The sequence below is a fragment of the Camelina sativa genome, chromosome 1 (genome assembly GCF_030686135.1).
Source record: "Camelina sativa cultivar CO46 ecotype springtype chromosome 1, ASM3068613v1".
NCBI lineage: Eukaryota > Viridiplantae > Streptophyta > Magnoliopsida > Brassicales > Brassicaceae > Camelina > Camelina sativa.
This window is the reverse complement of record NC_141880.1, coordinates 3,307,511-3,323,839: the sequence shown is the minus strand read 5'-3', so window position 1 is coordinate 3,323,839 and position 16,329 is coordinate 3,307,511. Positions and strand designations below refer to the sequence as shown.

Below are 16,329 nucleotides of genomic sequence, written 5' to 3'. Positions count from 1 at the left end.
ATATAATTTCTCGTACAAAGTAATTGAATTAGAACTTAATGTTTGAATAAGTCCTACATATATTTTTTTCATCCGCACAACTTGTCAAGTTAGGGAAGCATCTTGACTTTGACGATTGAAAGCATAGTTAGGTGCATACAAATCTTTTCCCAATATTATACTTATCTCATTATTGCCGATGGTTAGTAAGTTAATAAGTTTCAGTTGACAAAAAAAGAAGTTAATACAGTAAGTATCAATCATTCTGTTTTAAGAATGTTGCAAATCATGCCAATCATAATTTAAAATTGCTGGCCCTCTGGCTCTGACACAATAGGGAAATGTCAAACAACTGCTATTGACCAGATGAGCATATTTGGTGATTCTGATTCATAATAAGCTATTGGAAGTATAGGAATTACGCATTAAGCATTATATATACACATACATTCTTGAGCTTTTTTTTGGTTCACTTCTTTTGATGCACTCAAGTTTCATGCTTTGTATCTCACTGAGAGCACTAAATGACGAAAGAAGATGCTTCATTTGGAATTTTGAAGAAATGTTTCATTTGAAAGTGAAGGAGACAAGCCAAACCAGTTGGTTTGAAAGAGCAAACTGAGTTTGTAAGTCGCTATAACTTAACTCTGTATACTTTGCTACGTTATGATTGGATAAGTTTTCAAGTTTTCAAACTCTCAAAGGACACTATAGAGATTGTAGATTCATTTTGAAATTTCAAAATTTGTAAATGCGGGTTGTGTATTCTTCCTTTTGTCTGTGTTTTGTGTTCGCTGGTTCTATTGATCATTCAGCAGTTCGAAGTTACAACTTATTGCAATCAAAGCAATTAAAATCTAAGACGATGATATCATCATATTATTATACTGAGTTATTAACATTTTCTCTCATGACATTTGATTTACTATACATATATAAAGATGTTAATACATCAGAAACGAATTAGTATCCTCAAGAATATAATTGACCTCTATTAACAGAAAAAATCATCTAGGAGCCATCTCTGTGATGCTCTGAAAGGAAATATTAGACGTCGACGTCGACCCTTGAGGATTGGCTGAGCTTTTCCCTTTGTGACGTTGCGTTGACGAGCTCTCCTGTGAACTGCCGCCTACAAGACCGATGCCACGGTGGTTGCGTCCCTTGTTGACACCTCTGTAGACACCAGGCTCCGTTAAGGCAGCTTCGTTGAGGTTAAGCTCTTTCCTGCATAGCATCTCCACCACTTGCTTCATGTTTGGTCTCTTCTGCGCCGTGGCTTGAGTGCAGAAAAGAGCCACTTTGATGAACCGGGTCACTTCGTCTCCTGGGAACTTGGTTAGATTCGGATCCACACACTCTAGTAGCCTCCCTTCTTCTCGCAGCTTCCACACCTGCCAAAAACCACAGAAAATGTATAGCCACTCTGTTAATTGTGGTTTGTTTTCACATCGACATGTTATCTAATTGAATGCTCAAAAGAAACCACAGCGTTTGCATTTACATTTTGAAAATGTATTATTATTCACTTGTAAGAAAAACACTAAATCAAACATAGAGGTATGTATTGTGTGTTTAGGTATGAGATCATTTAGCTCTTTACCCATTCAATGAGAATCATGTACTCGTCTCCAAAGGCGGCTCTGCTGCTACTACTACCACTTATGACCTCCAACACAAGTATCCCGAAGCTATAAACGTCTGCTTTTTTCGTCAGTTGACCAAGAAGTGCATATTCTGGGGCCAAGTATCCTCTGTAATCTCACTCTCATCAGCTGAAATTTATCCGTAGAGGAAAAGATAAAAAAAGCGATTATGTTTATAGAAGGATTCTTACACTGTTCCAGCGACTCGGGTACTGACATGAGTGACATTGTCTGGAAAAAGTTTAGCCAACCCGAAATCTCCAATCTTGGGAGAAAAGTTTCCGTCTAGTAAGATATTACTGGCCTTGATGTCACGGTGAACAACCTGAGGTTCGACTTCCTCGTGAAGGTAAGCTAAACCTGAAGCCGTCCCAACGCAAATGGCAGCTCGTTTAGACCAATCAAGTGCTACATATTTACTCCTTGAACCTACAAAACTTACTCACACTCAAACAAAATGAGAACAAAAAAAAACAGGACAGAATGGGACTTGGTAGACAAGAATGTGATAGTGGTTTGTAACAAAAGTTCATTACCAAGCAAAGCACTAGCAAGACTGTTGTTCTCAAGATACTCATAGACAAGAATCCGATTGTTCCCTTCAATGCAGCAGCCAATGAGGTTAACAAGGTTAGGATGATGAATGTTGGATATTAAGTTAATCTCAGTCAAGAACTCGCGTGTCCCTTGTTTAGATTCTGCTGACAATGATTTCACAGCTACTTGTGTGCCATCTCTCAAAACTCCCTACAAGATTCAAAACCGTTTTCAACATATCCCCACAATATATATATCAAACATTTTTATAAGGAAACTGTAAAGAGAAGATCATCAAAGTTTAAACACCTTGAAGACAACTCCATAGCCACCACCTCCGATTCTGTTGGTTGGATGAAAACCATCTGTGGCTGATCTTAACGAATTATAAGAAAAGACCCTCACATTGTCGGTGCAAATCTCTGATTCATTCCAAAAGAGAGAGAGAGAGAGAGAGAGAGAGAGAGAGAGAATCAAATTCAGTGTCCATGTTCTAATCTAATCTAAAGCAAACGAAATCAAAGAGGAAGCGAGCAAATTGATTTGGTCAACCATTGTCGAATTTTAAAGATTCGATGTATCAGAGTAATGATGACAGGTAAACTAACTTGCACAAGGAAGCCAAAGCCAAAAAGAAACAAATTTGAGATCAAAATTCAAAACCCTAAAAATCAAAGTGAACATTCATCAAATCGTTGTACAGTATTAGTATATATATATACCTTCAGCTTCTCTCTGTCCAAGACGGTCACTGCCTTTGCACTTATCAAGAAGTCCAAAGCAATTACAACGCATCACAACAAACACAGACAACAAAAAATCCTCCGAAAAAAACAGAGGAATATTTCACATAAAGAAACTCAAAATCAAAACCCAACCAAAGAAATAAAGAACCTCAGATATGACCTGTCTCCTCAAAAAAAAAAACTGAATCTGGAAGGTTAATAATAACGATGAGATTGTAGAGAAGAAGAAGAAGAAGAAGAAGATAAAGTGAGGGTTTGTTTATTTGAAAAATTTGCTAGTGGAGGAAATTTTCAAATCGAGTGAATCAAAGAGAAAGACAAACGAGTTTGGGTTTTGTGTGGAGGAGAGTAGTAAAAATGTCAAAACTTAATGGTTGAACATACAAAAAAACAAAACCCAGAAACTATATGAACAGAACAGTAAAAACGCCAAAAGAAAAAAAAAAAAAGTGTAAATCAAATTGTTTCTCGTATTTAATTTGTTGGCTGCTGCTACAAAGGACAGTGACAGGTACACGACGAGACTAAATTTTAAATTATTTATTTATGTTATTTTTCACACGACGACGACGACGACGACGACGACAACGAGACTTTTTATTGATTGATTGGGTTTGCTTTCTGATCTCTCTTTTTTGTTCCCTCCTTCCCGCTTGTGGCAGCTGATAAAGTAATTTAACTAATAAAGTTTTTGATATTACCAAACCAAACTACACGGCACACATTAATTAATTTGACTACGAAGAAGCACTCACTCGCCGTTCATACACTACAGTGGTAGTACAGTGCATTTACGTTGTTTTTTTCTTTTCTCTTAAAAAAAAATGTGAGGTATTTCTTTTTTTGGTGGAAAAAAATAAAAATAAAAAACAAAGAAGACGTCATCAAACTACCATATACTTGACATCATCGTTACGCTGTTATTAGATCATCCCTAAAGAGAAAGATCCAAAACATATATTTAGCTTTTTGATTTCACTTTTACGTGTATTTTATATTTTAATATTTGTTGTCGATTTCAGTCTGAAATTGACTTTCCGATTGGTAGCAAATGACATCATCGTCATTCCACGAAACGCGCCATTATTCTTTTATGTGTATGTGCACCACACACGAATGCAAAATTGAAATAGTCCACGTTGTTGACCATATATTTCATACTATCTTTCCTAGAATCACAGTCAGCGTTATAAAACTTTTAGTATTAAAGTATACGATTTCGGTGAAGTTGTGGCATGTAACTACTTCATTGATTACGCGACTCACACGTAAGTTCTGATCTTTTCATATCTGAACGTGAAGACGATTCACCTAAACCCAAATCCAAATCCTCACAAGTCACAAGGACTTGTCATCATGTAAATTGACTCTAACATAAACCTAAAGAGACAAGTTATGCAGATGTTCCCTTAAGAAAAACCCAAAAGGCCAAAACCATTTATACATGTCTAGCTGCATCCAAAATTATGCTTTTTAGGATTTTTAAATATGTTTATATATACATCTTCTAGAACAAAGGACTGGGTATGTGAAACACTCTTATCATGCGGTCATGCCTCCGGTAGCTTTTATTTGAATTGTGTAATATTCAATGCAAAAGGCTAATTAGAGCGAGTCAATGAACAAAGTGAATATGCCAAGGAAACTCAAGGATCCAAGTTCAGCTGTGGTTAAATCGTTCGTGTCTCCCATTTTTCCTGTGCTCTGTTTTGTTTCTCGATTCCCACTTGTTTCTATAGCTCTAATCGTGAAGATGTTTTTAAAAGCTTAATTAAGGCTTGAATTCAGACACACCCTTTAGCAGTTGCTTTCTGAAAAACATTTATGAAGGAAAAAGGACATCTGACGATACCTGAGTTTCATAAATTTGACGGATCACTTAGAAACACGTAGTTTCAAAAGTGTTGGAACAAAAACACGAACATAGGATATATAATAACATGGGTCAAGATGTGAACTTGGGGAACTGATCTCGCGGAGAAGCATAGCTTCTCTCACTGAGAAGATCATCATTTTCAGCTTCGTTCCCGTCTAAGCATAGAATGTTGATGTTGTCAACACTCGGTTCAGATGAGCTCACGGTGCTGCTTGTGGCCATGGGCGAGCTTGAGACACTAGCCGGCCGACTTCTCACACTGTACATTGATGATGCCGGAACTTTCGTCACAAGCGGCCGGAGATTTCCCGTCATGCCTCGTCTTATATCCTACACACGAAATACCAAAAGTTAACACAATTATTACCGGAAAGAACTTGAGCAAGCACTTTTTTGCAGGTCAAATCCTTGAGCTTGGGCCAATGTTTTATCTATATGGTGAGCTTCTGAGAAACTCTTAACTGAGGATTTTGTTCACTCCCAAGATTAGGTGGATGTTACAGTGAACAAAAGCTCGGTGCTAAGCCAAAAACAGAAAACTTGACCAAATATTTTAAGACGTGATCATACCATATGTCTTAAGGCCATATCTATGGAGCTCTTGGAGAGGTTTCTCCCATATCCAAGGCTGTTAAAAGCGGAGTTAGATTTCCCTGTTCCTCGACCGCCACTCTCAGTTAGCCGCGGTGGGCCTAGTTTCCTCATGTTCACCACTCTCTCAACCATTTTATTACCCATAGCCACAGGGCTCAAGCTATCACTTCCGCTGTTGTTTGCCTTAGCTCGACCACGCACACCTGTTACACTCCCGTTGGTGTTCCCTATAGGAGCCCGACCTCTGGACGGCGAGCAAGATTGCCTTCTTGCATGACTGACGCTGCCACTGGTAGGACCACCTCCACGTTCTATGGAACCCGATCTTGAACCTGGTGCTGAGGCTACTCCAGGTCTGCCTCTTGAAGCTGAGACCGGCCTGTCTGATAAAGTCGTCCTCAGATTCGGTGGGGCTTCTAAAGAGAAACCAGGCATCTCCGGCGGTTTCCACGGCCTGGACGAATTAACAGTAGGAGAAGGAGACGTCCCTCGGGACGGAGCCTTACTGGAAACTATTGATGGACCAGTCGGGGTTGAAGGCCTACGGGTTGGTGTGGCTGGCCTTGATACTGGTTTTTTAGAAGGTGCAGAAGATGGCCGAGTATTAGTATTAGACCGAGTTGGAGTAGCTGATCTCGCTGAACCGGTAGACGTGGTAGTGGTTCGCGGAGCCGACGAGGTAGTGGTTCGCGAAGCCGCCATGGAGGTAGTAGCACGTGCAGCAGTTAAGGTGGCACGTGAGGTGGGTGTTGAGGATCTAGAGGTTGAAGCTCTGGTGGTCACAGGCCTTGTTGTAGAGGTGGTTGGAGTTGTAGACCTTCTTGTTGGTGTGGAAGGTCTGCTCGCTGACCTTGAGCTACCAGAGGATGATGGTCGCCTGAGTCCAGCTACAGAAGAAGAGCTCGTTTGGGGCTTATTATGGTTCACTGAGACGATCTCTTCACGGCAGTTCCCTAACTACAGAAACAGAACCCAACAAGAGCTTCAATGCTTATAATGACAAAGACAAACGTAAGCTTGGACCAGTTCTATCTAACACGTTTTGTTCATACCCGAGATTTAAGAGCCGTGGGGCGAGAAGTGGGAGCATCGAGCTGATTCATTACGCTTCTATGCGACTCTTTCTCGAACTGTGGCGTGCCTGGTGGAGTTAGAAGCCTGAACAAGAGACAAGAACATCGGACCAATGATCCATGGAAGAAGGAGACATTACACTCTAGCACTAAGCTCAGGTGATGTACAACAAGAAATCATGATGTAAAATGAACCTTAGCTATGCGTAAAAATTTCAATATAATTTGGACAAACTCAATCACTAGAGAACTATATTCCCAAATAAGGATTTTGTTCTTCTAAATTTGGAATGAGCAAAAACAAAAAAACTTGGAATTTTCCTTAAATCGTTTTTTTAGAAAAGGGAACACAAATGGAAACATTACCAATCGTAATCAGACTTTTCATTCTCAGAATACAAGAAGTTCTCGGCGGCGGTTCTCCGGAGAGGATAACGTTGAGACGACGCCGTTTCTGAGACACCAGAAAGCGCCGCAGCCGCAGCCGCAGCAGCCTTCAACGTTTCATTGATACTACTAACATTATCAGATCCTAAAATAGACAGAACCAGATTCAAACACCATTGCCAAGACACACACAAATAAGTATACGTAAAGAGATAGGAGATATATGGTAAACGGACCTGTTAAAAGAGAATCAGCTCTGTGTTCTTTCTCGCGACGACGCATCTCAAGGAACAGAGAGAGTTCTTCGTCTCTGTCGTGAGTCAACATATTTGAAACCTGAGATTGAAAAGCTTTCTGGGTCTCGTGTCCGAACTTGCACAACAACAAAAGTCTCCAAATAAAATAAAAAAGAAGGGATCAATCAGATCTGGAACAGATCACCACACTAAAGGGACCCTTGAGAAAACTTGAACAGCCATCAATGAGGATAATAGGAGGCACTAGTGAACAAAGGACAAGGACCCAAACGGTTTTTTTTTTTAATAAATTGATTCAAAGAGTTGAAGAAGAAGAAGAAGAAGAAGAAGGGAAGAGAGTGGGGTAGATGTTCTATGCTTCTCGACGAGATGTTTTTAGTTTAATGTGTTCAATTTTTTAATACAAAATTCCGATTTCAAACCAGACAACTCTTGGTCGTACCATATACATCTCTTGTTTTTTTCCTCTTAAATAATTGAATATAGTTTTTGAAAGTTTGAACAGAACACGAAGCATAGGGCTCAAAACGCAGAGGAGAGGATCTAAGAAAAACTCACGAGACACGTGTGGAGTGTTTACCCATGAACATGCTATTTAATTACGAAAAAGCCACTTGTGTTCCAAAAAAGTTATTATGGTTAGCTGATGGTTTAAAGTTAAAACTGTTGTAACGGTCTGGCTAAATTTGAAATATTAATTAAGAATACACATACTCGACATTTTTATCTCCCACACTAGATGCGGTGAAATTGAATCCAAGTGTAGAAGTAGGTAGGACAGTAAAAGCATGTCAGACAACCACCAGTGGAAGTAACTTCTTGTAATTAGGATTTCAGAATAAATTAGGATAAAATGGCTAGAAAAGCTCTATCTTTCATTAGTGTTTATTCTTATAGTATATGTATCTTGTTACGAGGAGATGATATGAAAGTAAAAGATATGCATATAGTAAAATTGGTGTGTTTAACTTGGGGATGTATGAGTTGTTACTTGTTAGACATGTCATATCAGTGAATTCTAATCGCACAAAACAATTTTCCTAAAACGATTATAAACTTGATGATATGCATTGTAATATCAAGTTTCAAATTTTATAAAAACTATTTTAGCTTTCTTATATTAATATGAATATTTGGTTTCTTTTTGTACGCTTACCCGAAAAAATGTCGATTTTAATCCCCAGCGAGTTTGCTGGTCACCGATAGTCTATAAGAAGGGAATGACCACTAGCCAAAGTAGTTCCCATGGGGCCGCAAAATTAAAAGAGAATCCATTTTCTTATTCTTCGTCGCTTCCAATCATAGGCTCGTCCTCGTCCACGTCGTATCCACCTCCATCGGGTCCAAGCACCTTAAACCTGGCCACATTGGTTACACAACATCCCCATTAAGCCAAATCACTTGAATCATTCTGTGATTTTTCTTTGTATTTGTATTTGGTATTTGACAGAAACTAAGACGTCAAAAATAGAACCTTTCTATGATGAATTTTCCTTCCTTGTACTTCTGAGACTTCTCGTATGCAATTTCCTGCGGGAGAAAATGAGAGTTAGGGATCAAAGAACCAATCATAAAGAAAGTAAGTTGTTAACAAGTATGAGTTTTGGAGTCTTGTACGTATTTCCAGCCGACAAGAGAGCCACAGCTAACACAGAAGATGTCAGCAACAGTGTGCCAACCAGTCATCATTACGCGATGCTCCTTCTCTCCAACAGTCACATTGACACTAGGAATTCAAAAAGGGCTTGCTCAAATAAATAAAGAAACCATATCACAATTCCTTGTATGAACAAAATCCTTATATGTAGTACTTACACATTGTCGAAAAGATAAGCCCTTCCATGCTTGCAGTGAAATGACTGGAAACAAAACAAACACAAATCAGGTAGCAGTTTGATCAATTAAGGAACATTAATCGCACAGTAGAAACACAAGTATGGACACAAATCATGGTGTGTTTGATCAGTTCAACTCAATAACTACAAAACAAGAATTAGCATGTCAATACAAGAGCATGAATTGATAAATTAGTAACTGACTGGTAAATTTCCATTTCCCATTATCAGTATGAAACTGTAATTGATCGTCACTCAAATTTTAGAACAAAAACATAACCTCTGAAAACATGTATATTCTACAAACACAAGTGTATTAGAGCAAAGCAAGCTAGAGCAAAGTTGAACTGTAGGAACATCAATTGTGCGTGCAAAAGAGGAAGTAGTAAAGGTTAGAAGAAACGAACCTTAGAGATAAGATCATTAGTAAGAGCGAAATGAGTCTGACAATGTTTGCAGCTATAAACCAGTCCTTCGAGGTTGATCACAAATAATCTTCCCATTTCGTAACAAACCCACCTTACCTGAAAAATTAATACCAACCAACAGATCTCCAATTCCGTCACAGATCTTGACAATAATCAATTGAAGGATGCTAAGCAAAAAAACAAACAACTGAAAGATTCTGATCCCAACAGGCTATTAAAAATGTAAAGGGACATCGATTGAACAGAGAAATTAAAAAAAAAAAAAAAATCACACTGAAACCAAAACCACAAACAACCGAGAAATTTTCTCAGAACTTGATGAAGAACATCAAGAGAAATTACCAGAAAATAGTTTGCCTTTGACGATATAACAACATTAAATATTTGGTATAAAATGGAGAAAAAAAAAAAAAAAGGAGGACAGCGTTAATCTCGAGACGGAAAAAAAGCTTTGATCAAAATGTCAAATGGAAAAAAAGGGTAACGAAATCGAAATAGTAGTAGTAACTAGGAAACTTGCGTAGCTCGCAAGATGCCCAGTGGAGGAAAAAAGTAGGAGAGAGAAACGAAAATAAAGAGACGAAGAAGATCTCCCAGAGATTTTCCCAGCCCAAGAAAAAAATATATATTCCCCAGAAGACGAGAGAGAAAATTCGTACGACACTGAAATTTGAGAAATCAACAAAAAAAAAAAAAAATCCCAGAAAGTGGAATTGATCTTACCCCGAAGGAGGAGAAACGCCAGACAGAGAGAGCAAAGGGAAGGTTTCGAATTTTCCATGCATTTATGTTTATTTATATATATATATATATATATATATATATTAGTAAATTGAATTTAATTGACAAAAAAATAGAGAGCCAAGGGGGCTACTATTAGTTTTAGCTCTACGGCCCATGATGGCCTTTATTCTTCTAGGGAAATTAAATTAAGGAATTTAATCACACAGTTAACCCGTGGCAATAGTAATATTCCCACAGAGTCTTTAAGATGGGTCTAGGTTTTTCACTGATAGTGTTCGAGCCAGCTAGCAAACCGGAGCCACAATCAGGCTAAAAAGTACTGTATGAGCTAAAACCATTGTTCCAATACAAGAATGTGTTCATTTGTTTGTTATCATTGAGACGTGATGACTTTAATTCTGATTTGAGATTGAAAATATATATGTAACTTTTTAAGAGAAAAATGTGAATTTTGAGAGTTCCTCATTAAAGAATCTTGAGGAACAATGTAGACGAATTTTGGATTCTGACTAGATCCCAATTGAGACACCAGACAAATTTGTGAACGAGGAGGAGTCCTACATTGTATTAAAAACAAAGGGTGAAAAAAACGAGATTTCAATCTTTTTGTTTAACCATTCTTTGGTATAAAACAGATTCCTCAACAGTGAAGAAGGGAGTTTTCTTTTGGAAGATGAAGAAACGTACCTTCTCATTCTCCTTCTTCTTCTCAATTAGCTTTATCGACCAATCTTGCTTACTCTTTGAGGAGGCCACACCACACGGGTGACCCGTCCTCGAATTAAACCCAAAGGAATCTGCCAAACAAGTTTATCCACATCAGTATCATCATATCCATCATCTACATTCAAATTCTACGTTAATATGTTAGGGGTCTGTAAGCAGAGGACTTACAGGGCCAAAGGTTCGTGAGTCTAAACTGGAATATTTGTTATCTCCTTCTACCCAACAATGACCTTCTGGGACTCTGATCACATCCCGAGAACTACTTATCCATTCGCCAGGCATTCCCACTATCCTCTTTATGTATCTATCCCTAAAATTTGTCGGAGAGCTGCCAGAGAGATGCAGTTTACATTGTCAGGAGCTCAATGATTTATGTCAAAATATATACCTTAAAACACGTAGAACACAATGTCAGAGGAACATTACGAAAAAAAAATGAGACCTTAAAAGAGCCAGAAAAACTGACCCTTTTGAAGCAAAAGACAAAGACGAGAATCCAAAGAGTTAAAAATATCATAGCCAAATATTTAGACTACATTGTATCAAAAGTACAGTTTCTTAGGGCCATGTCCAGAGATTGAATAGGAGACTAACATGTAATCAACTAATACTCATTATATAGCTTTCTACTCTTGTCAAAGGATGACTCAAAAGTGGTTTGGCCATTAGAAGGAACATACCTGAACACTACAACATCACCACGCGCAAACTTGTAATCCTTGAGGCAAAATTTGTCCACAAGTACATAATCATCTGCACCAACAATTGAACATCTAATTAGAAAAGAAGAATGGGCCAAAAAAATGCAAGAGTCTACTTTAAACCAGTTTTGGCAAAAGGACACTAACCTAAAAAAGAATTTTTCTGGGGATTCATTGTCGGAGACATGGAATCTCCTCTCACCGGAACAACGCTACAACATCTATCTGAAATGGTAAGCCCTATGATACCTCCAGCGAATGATTTCTTTGCCACTTCCCATAACAGTTTCTGGATTCCCATGTCCAAGATGGCCTACCTTAATATGTGATTCTCAGCAACAGGCATAGAACCATCTGCTCCAGAGTTGATAGACCTTTTAAATATAATGTTTGTCAATACAAAATGACATAATCTATCAATTGCATCTTACAATAATCTTGTATAATTCCCAATCCAAACGAGACCCAATACAATTATATCAAACTGAAACACGACAGACTAATCTATGCTATGCTAATCATAGTATTTGTCAAGCAGTTCATGAACCGATCTTGTGAATCTAATCTTAATCTATGCTGATCTAAGTGAACTAAACCTAATCGATTCATGGAACTGAGAGGATTAAATTTGAAAACCTGGAGGAAGAAAATGAGACCTGTGTGTGACACAGCTACCTGCAAATCGAATTTGCGAAAGTATGACAGCAGAACCAGAGCTCGCGACCCAATGCGAAGAAGAATCAGGGTTTCTCTTTTGCTCAAAAATCAACACTCGCTTTTAATTTGTCTACAAGGTTTAGCTAAAACCATAAACCGGCCGGTTCGACCAAGAAATTTGGGTCGCGGATTTTATGTGGTTTTTTTTTTTTTTCTGGTTAACACTATTAATGTCGATCGTTGGATTCTCGGTCTAAAGTCCCTAACCCAACTTGAGGCTTGAGCATATAAAAGAAGAGAGGTAGATTCTCAAATTCTCAATATGTGATGGTTTGCGTTATCACACTCTGCCTGGTATTTGAAGTATCGAACCAAACTCAATTTATCTCCGGAGGACTTTAAACATGAATCTGTGTGTTAAGCTCAAGGATGCTCGATGGTTTCTTCCTGTGTTAATATCTCTGGCAAAAACTTTGTGAACTTGAATATTGGAATATTTCGCTTATGCAAAAGCTTTAAGACCTGATTGTGTATACTATATACATTTTTGGCTACACTGGTTTGGTGTCTTCTATCTCTTCTACACAGCTGGCTTTTTGTGGTTTTAGGTAACGAGAGTATTTTATGCTATTACATTACATAGAACTCGATACAATATGCAATTTAATTAGAGCCCTATAAAACTATATTTACTGTATCTTGTTAATACACTTCTCTGCAGACTGCACGTACAATAATTGATCTTCAAAAGTAGCTTGCAACACAGGAAACGTGAAAAAGAACCGTCTTCTCTCCTCCGAAATGATGTACATCTCTGAAACTAATGACTGATGAAAAAGACCCTTCATTTGATCTGAGGTTTCTGTCTTGTCTTCGTGAACTGTATGTCTCCATTAAGAACAGCTGCTACGAATTTCTCAACTTCCTCCATGGTCATATCGCCTTTGAATGTAGCAAACTTACCTCGTCGAGGCTTGTACGCTATTAGGAGTTTATCGGAAGTTTTGAACTCTGATTTGTCAAGTGAGCTCAAGAACGACGATTGTTTTGCTGCGTCTACAAGCGAATAGGATACTGTATCCTGAGAACCAGTGGTTGAAGCTTGTCGTCGAGACAATGATTTCTGGGATACCTGGACAACGAATAGAACCACAGAATTATTGACCTTCAAGTCAAAGAACCAAAAAAGCAACGGCTTGAAGAAAACACCGCAACTCAAGTAGTTTGTTTCCACTTGCTCACTACCCCAGCATTGTGTTCAGCTATCATACTAGGCTAAAGGCCGAATATATAAAGTAAAGGTAAGAAAATATTCTTACCTGGGACAATATTGACTGCAACTTTTCTTTACCATGTGAAGATCTGAAGGCACCAATGATACAAACAGGAATGTTCTCCCCACATATGGAGTCAAAATTTGATCTCAAGAGAAGAGGTACCCTTTCTAAAGACTCGTTCTCTGTTTGGCTGGACTGACTTTTAGAAGAGACTTTCTTGTTCTTTTTCTCAAATCCTTCTAGCAATTTACCAATTTCCTGCACAGCTGATTTCAGATTTTTCACAGTGATACCTGTTTTCAGGACTTGCTTCTCTCCATTCGATAACCAGCCAACTATTGCTGGAAAGGCGTCAACCCCCAACTTACGAATCTTTGGATCAGAAGTATCATGGACCTACAAGATCATGGAAAAACTAAGCTTTAGAGAATAACTCTTCCCTCAAGTAAACATAATGAAGCTTAAATCTGTTGACGCGGATCACCCATAAGTTCTAGGACCAGCAGATTTACAGAAACAACAACGGTAGGAATATAGATATAAGTGGAAGTTAATAGCCAAAATATAACAAACCTCTGTGTTGTAAAAGACAAAGCGTCCATTGTACAAGCCACTAAGAACACGCCAAATGACAGGAGTGTCTTTCTTTGTTGACAGAAGCATAACTGTAGGAGTCCTTTCAGAGCTAACAGCAGAGACATCGAATGTATTCAGGTCAATTCTTTTTGAGAATCTCGGCAGATGTTCTTGGCAAAAGCTCTTCACCTTCTTTGAAACAAGCTCTTCAGTATATTCTGCTAAGGTAGCTTTGCCACTTGATGTGTATGAATAAACAAACAACCTTGGAGCCCTACGAGGAACTATGCCAAGTTGTTTGCAAAGAGAGGACTCTGTTTCACAATTTATACGCCCAACCTGAAACATAAAAATTAATCAACGTAAACAACCCAAAACAGAAAACATGAGATCAATCATGTTCACAATAACCATATTAACCTTTACTTCTAAAACCAATAACACAAAAAAACAGGAATCAAGAAACTCGACAATTGATTTACCTTTATAGCTCCTTGCAATGCCTCAGAAACTTCCTCTATATTCGATTCATGGTACTGAGTTCCCCTTTGAGATGGAAGATACGACAGCACAAGCCAAGTCATCCCTTGGTCCAAAACTTCCTTCTTATAGACCTGAGAATTTATTGTTCTGATAGTTGCTGCCGTACCACTCTTTGATCTAGATTCAGACTTGGATGATGAGCTGCCAAAGCCACCAAACTGATCCTTTCCTTTAGAACTACCGCCAGAAAACATGTTAAAGATATCATCCATCCCAAACCCAAAGGAGTTTTCACTAGGACCCCCGAACGAGAAAGAAAACGATTTGGAGCCTCCCCCACCACCCATATTTTGCCATCCACCACCACCTGGCCCTCCAAAATTAAAACCCCCACCACTTGAGGAGTATGAATAGCCACCACCATTACCTCCGGGAAAACCCGAGTCGAATCCAGGCTGTCCTTTCTCATCTCCATAAAGATCATAGTTTTTCCTCTTCTTTTCATCAGATAAGATCTCATAAGCTGTTACACAAAAATCAGGGTCAGTTTAAAGCTTTTCAAAGAAATAAGAACATAAAACTAACACATGACCACAAAGCAAGAACAGTCTTATATAATGTAGAAAAAGATTCATTTACAGAAGCCCTCAAACTTACATTAGCAATATAGCTACAACACACAAAAGATATTTATCCATGGAATAACAAAGGAGATGCTAGGACTGAAATTAGATACCCACCATTGTTAATCTCAGCAAACTTCTCCTGAGCACCCTTATTTTTGTTTTTGTCTGGGTGATATTTCAAAGATAGCCTACAAAGGAAAAAAATCACAAGCTACATAAGTACTTGTGTTGATCATTCACTCAATTTCTCAAATCAATGACTAGAAAAAAACAAGGGTGCGTACTTGTGGAAAGCTTTCTGGATCTCACGCTGCTTTGCATCCCTAGATACTCCAAGAACCTGAGAAGATACAAATACAACGTATAAATTTTATCTGCAGAAATAAATTAACAATGGTGAAAGACTTAAGCAAAACCTAATCAATCAATCGATTTCTCTAAAAAAAAAAGAATGATCATCGATTTTCACTAATACTCGAAACCCGTCAGAGCGAACAGAGACAGAAACCTTCAATTAAATTAGGAATCACCAGGCCCAATTCACAATCTCCATCCCTAACCAAGAGTCAAGTCATGAAATTGAAAAAAAGAAAATGCTGGTACCTTATAAGGATCAGCGCTTTTCGCTTCCGCATTCAACAACAAAAGTGTTGACACAACAAGAACAACAGATATCGCCAATCTTGTTCTCACCATTTTCGAAAGTGTAAACCTCTGAATCTCTCTTCTTCTCTTTTTTTCTTTGTCAACGGATCTTCGTCTTCGTTTTCGTCTTCTTCTAAGCGGTTTCTATTATCCACGGAGCTCGACGCTTCGGGAAATATCGAGAAGAGAACGTTCCCCATTAAATAGGTTCACTGGTTTTAAAGAAGAAAAGAGATATTTCTAGAGTGACCTTTCTATTCTTATATAATTTATAATGTCTCCCATATTTATTATTTGTACAATATGACAATCAATATTCGTTATCTAGATTAAGAAACTGATGGGGGAAATTAGTCACTACAAAAACTATTAGGGCTATTTTGTATTTTCAGAAAATAAATTATGGTTGCTTCCCGTTCTCAATTTAAGGCGGGGTATCATACGTGGCAAATTTGATGCATTCCCACGTATCTCGACCAATAAGATTTTAGCAAGCGAACCCGATCTTTGTTTCGATTGTGCTCACGCGCGCCATC

At 38.2% G+C, this 16,329-nt stretch overlaps 5 protein-coding genes across 13 annotated transcripts; all 5 read right to left on the bottom strand.

Annotated features, from left to right (window-relative positions):
* Positions 1-829: 829 nt before the first annotated feature.
* LOC104748256 (putative serine/threonine-protein kinase) lies at positions 830-3,568 on the bottom strand. The gene is made up of 6 exons (XM_087477900.1): positions 2,885-3,568; positions 2,472-2,584; positions 2,162-2,372; positions 1,817-2,054; positions 1,583-1,733; positions 830-1,373 (listed from the first exon to the last, which is right to left on the bottom strand). The coding sequence occupies exons 1-6, from the start codon at positions 2,955-2,957 to the stop codon at positions 987-989; spliced, it is 1,173 nt and encodes a 390-aa protein (XP_087334026.1). The 5' UTR covers positions 2,958-3,568; the 3' UTR covers positions 830-986.
* Positions 3,569-4,704: 1,136 nt separating this feature from the next.
* LOC104747559 (uncharacterized) lies at positions 4,705-8,391 on the bottom strand. 2 transcript variants are annotated; one of them, XM_010469242.3, is made up of 6 exons: positions 8,252-8,391; positions 7,075-7,229; positions 6,818-6,983; positions 6,431-6,536; positions 5,355-6,335; positions 4,705-5,114 (listed from the first exon to the last, which is right to left on the bottom strand). In XM_010469242.3, exons 2-6 carry the CDS (start codon positions 7,163-7,165, stop codon positions 4,854-4,856), a joined length of 1,605 nt encoding a protein of 534 aa, XP_010467544.2. In that variant the 5' UTR covers positions 7,166-7,229; positions 8,252-8,391; the 3' UTR covers positions 4,705-4,853. The 2 variants fall into 2 exon arrangements, with proteins under 2 accessions (XP_010467544.2, XP_010467611.2); XM_010469309.3 differs by having other exon boundaries at positions 7,075-7,174; positions 8,252-8,388.
* On the bottom strand, positions 8,186-10,893 carry LOC104745059 (protein yippee-like At3g08990). 3 transcript variants are annotated; one of them, XM_087477857.1, is made up of 6 exons: positions 10,790-10,893; positions 9,338-9,454; positions 8,911-8,954; positions 8,713-8,821; positions 8,570-8,625; positions 8,186-8,453 (listed from the first exon to the last, which is right to left on the bottom strand). In XM_087477857.1, the coding sequence occupies exons 2-6, from the start codon at positions 9,431-9,433 to the stop codon at positions 8,375-8,377; spliced, it is 384 nt and encodes a 127-aa protein (XP_087333983.1). In that variant the 5' UTR covers positions 9,434-9,454; positions 10,790-10,893; the 3' UTR covers positions 8,186-8,374. The 3 variants fall into 3 exon arrangements, with proteins under 3 accessions (XP_087333983.1, XP_010467712.1, XP_010467777.1); XM_010469410.3 differs by lacking the exon at positions 10,790-10,893 and adding an exon at positions 10,082-10,218; XM_010469475.3 differs by lacking the exon at positions 10,790-10,893 and adding an exon at positions 9,701-10,084.
* LOC104747836 (mitochondrial inner membrane protease subunit 2) lies at positions 10,409-12,314 on the bottom strand. 6 transcript variants are annotated; one of them, XM_010469636.3, is made up of 6 exons: positions 12,205-12,314; positions 11,677-11,903; positions 11,509-11,581; positions 10,997-11,156; positions 10,790-10,899; positions 10,409-10,659 (listed from the first exon to the last, which is right to left on the bottom strand). In XM_010469636.3, the coding sequence occupies exons 2-5, from the start codon at positions 11,828-11,830 to the stop codon at positions 10,822-10,824; spliced, it is 465 nt and encodes a 154-aa protein (XP_010467938.1). In that variant the 5' UTR covers positions 11,831-11,903; positions 12,205-12,314; the 3' UTR covers positions 10,409-10,659; positions 10,790-10,821. The 6 variants fall into 6 exon arrangements, with proteins under 6 accessions (XP_010467938.1, XP_010468121.1, XP_010467877.1 ...); XM_010469819.3 differs by having other exon boundaries at positions 12,166-12,303; XM_010469575.3 differs by having other exon boundaries at positions 12,186-12,303.
* Positions 12,315-12,788: 474 nt separating this feature from the next.
* Positions 12,789-16,055, bottom strand: LOC104747474 (dnaJ protein ERDJ3A). Its single transcript, XM_010469139.3, has 7 exons — positions 15,752-16,055; positions 15,433-15,488; positions 15,263-15,336; positions 14,522-15,045; positions 14,037-14,378; positions 13,506-13,859; positions 12,789-13,318 (listed from the first exon to the last, which is right to left on the bottom strand). The coding sequence occupies exons 1-7, from the start codon at positions 15,842-15,844 to the stop codon at positions 13,031-13,033; spliced, it is 1,731 nt and encodes a 576-aa protein (XP_010467441.2). The 5' UTR covers positions 15,845-16,055; the 3' UTR covers positions 12,789-13,030.
* Between the last annotated feature and the right edge of the window lie 274 nt (positions 16,056-16,329).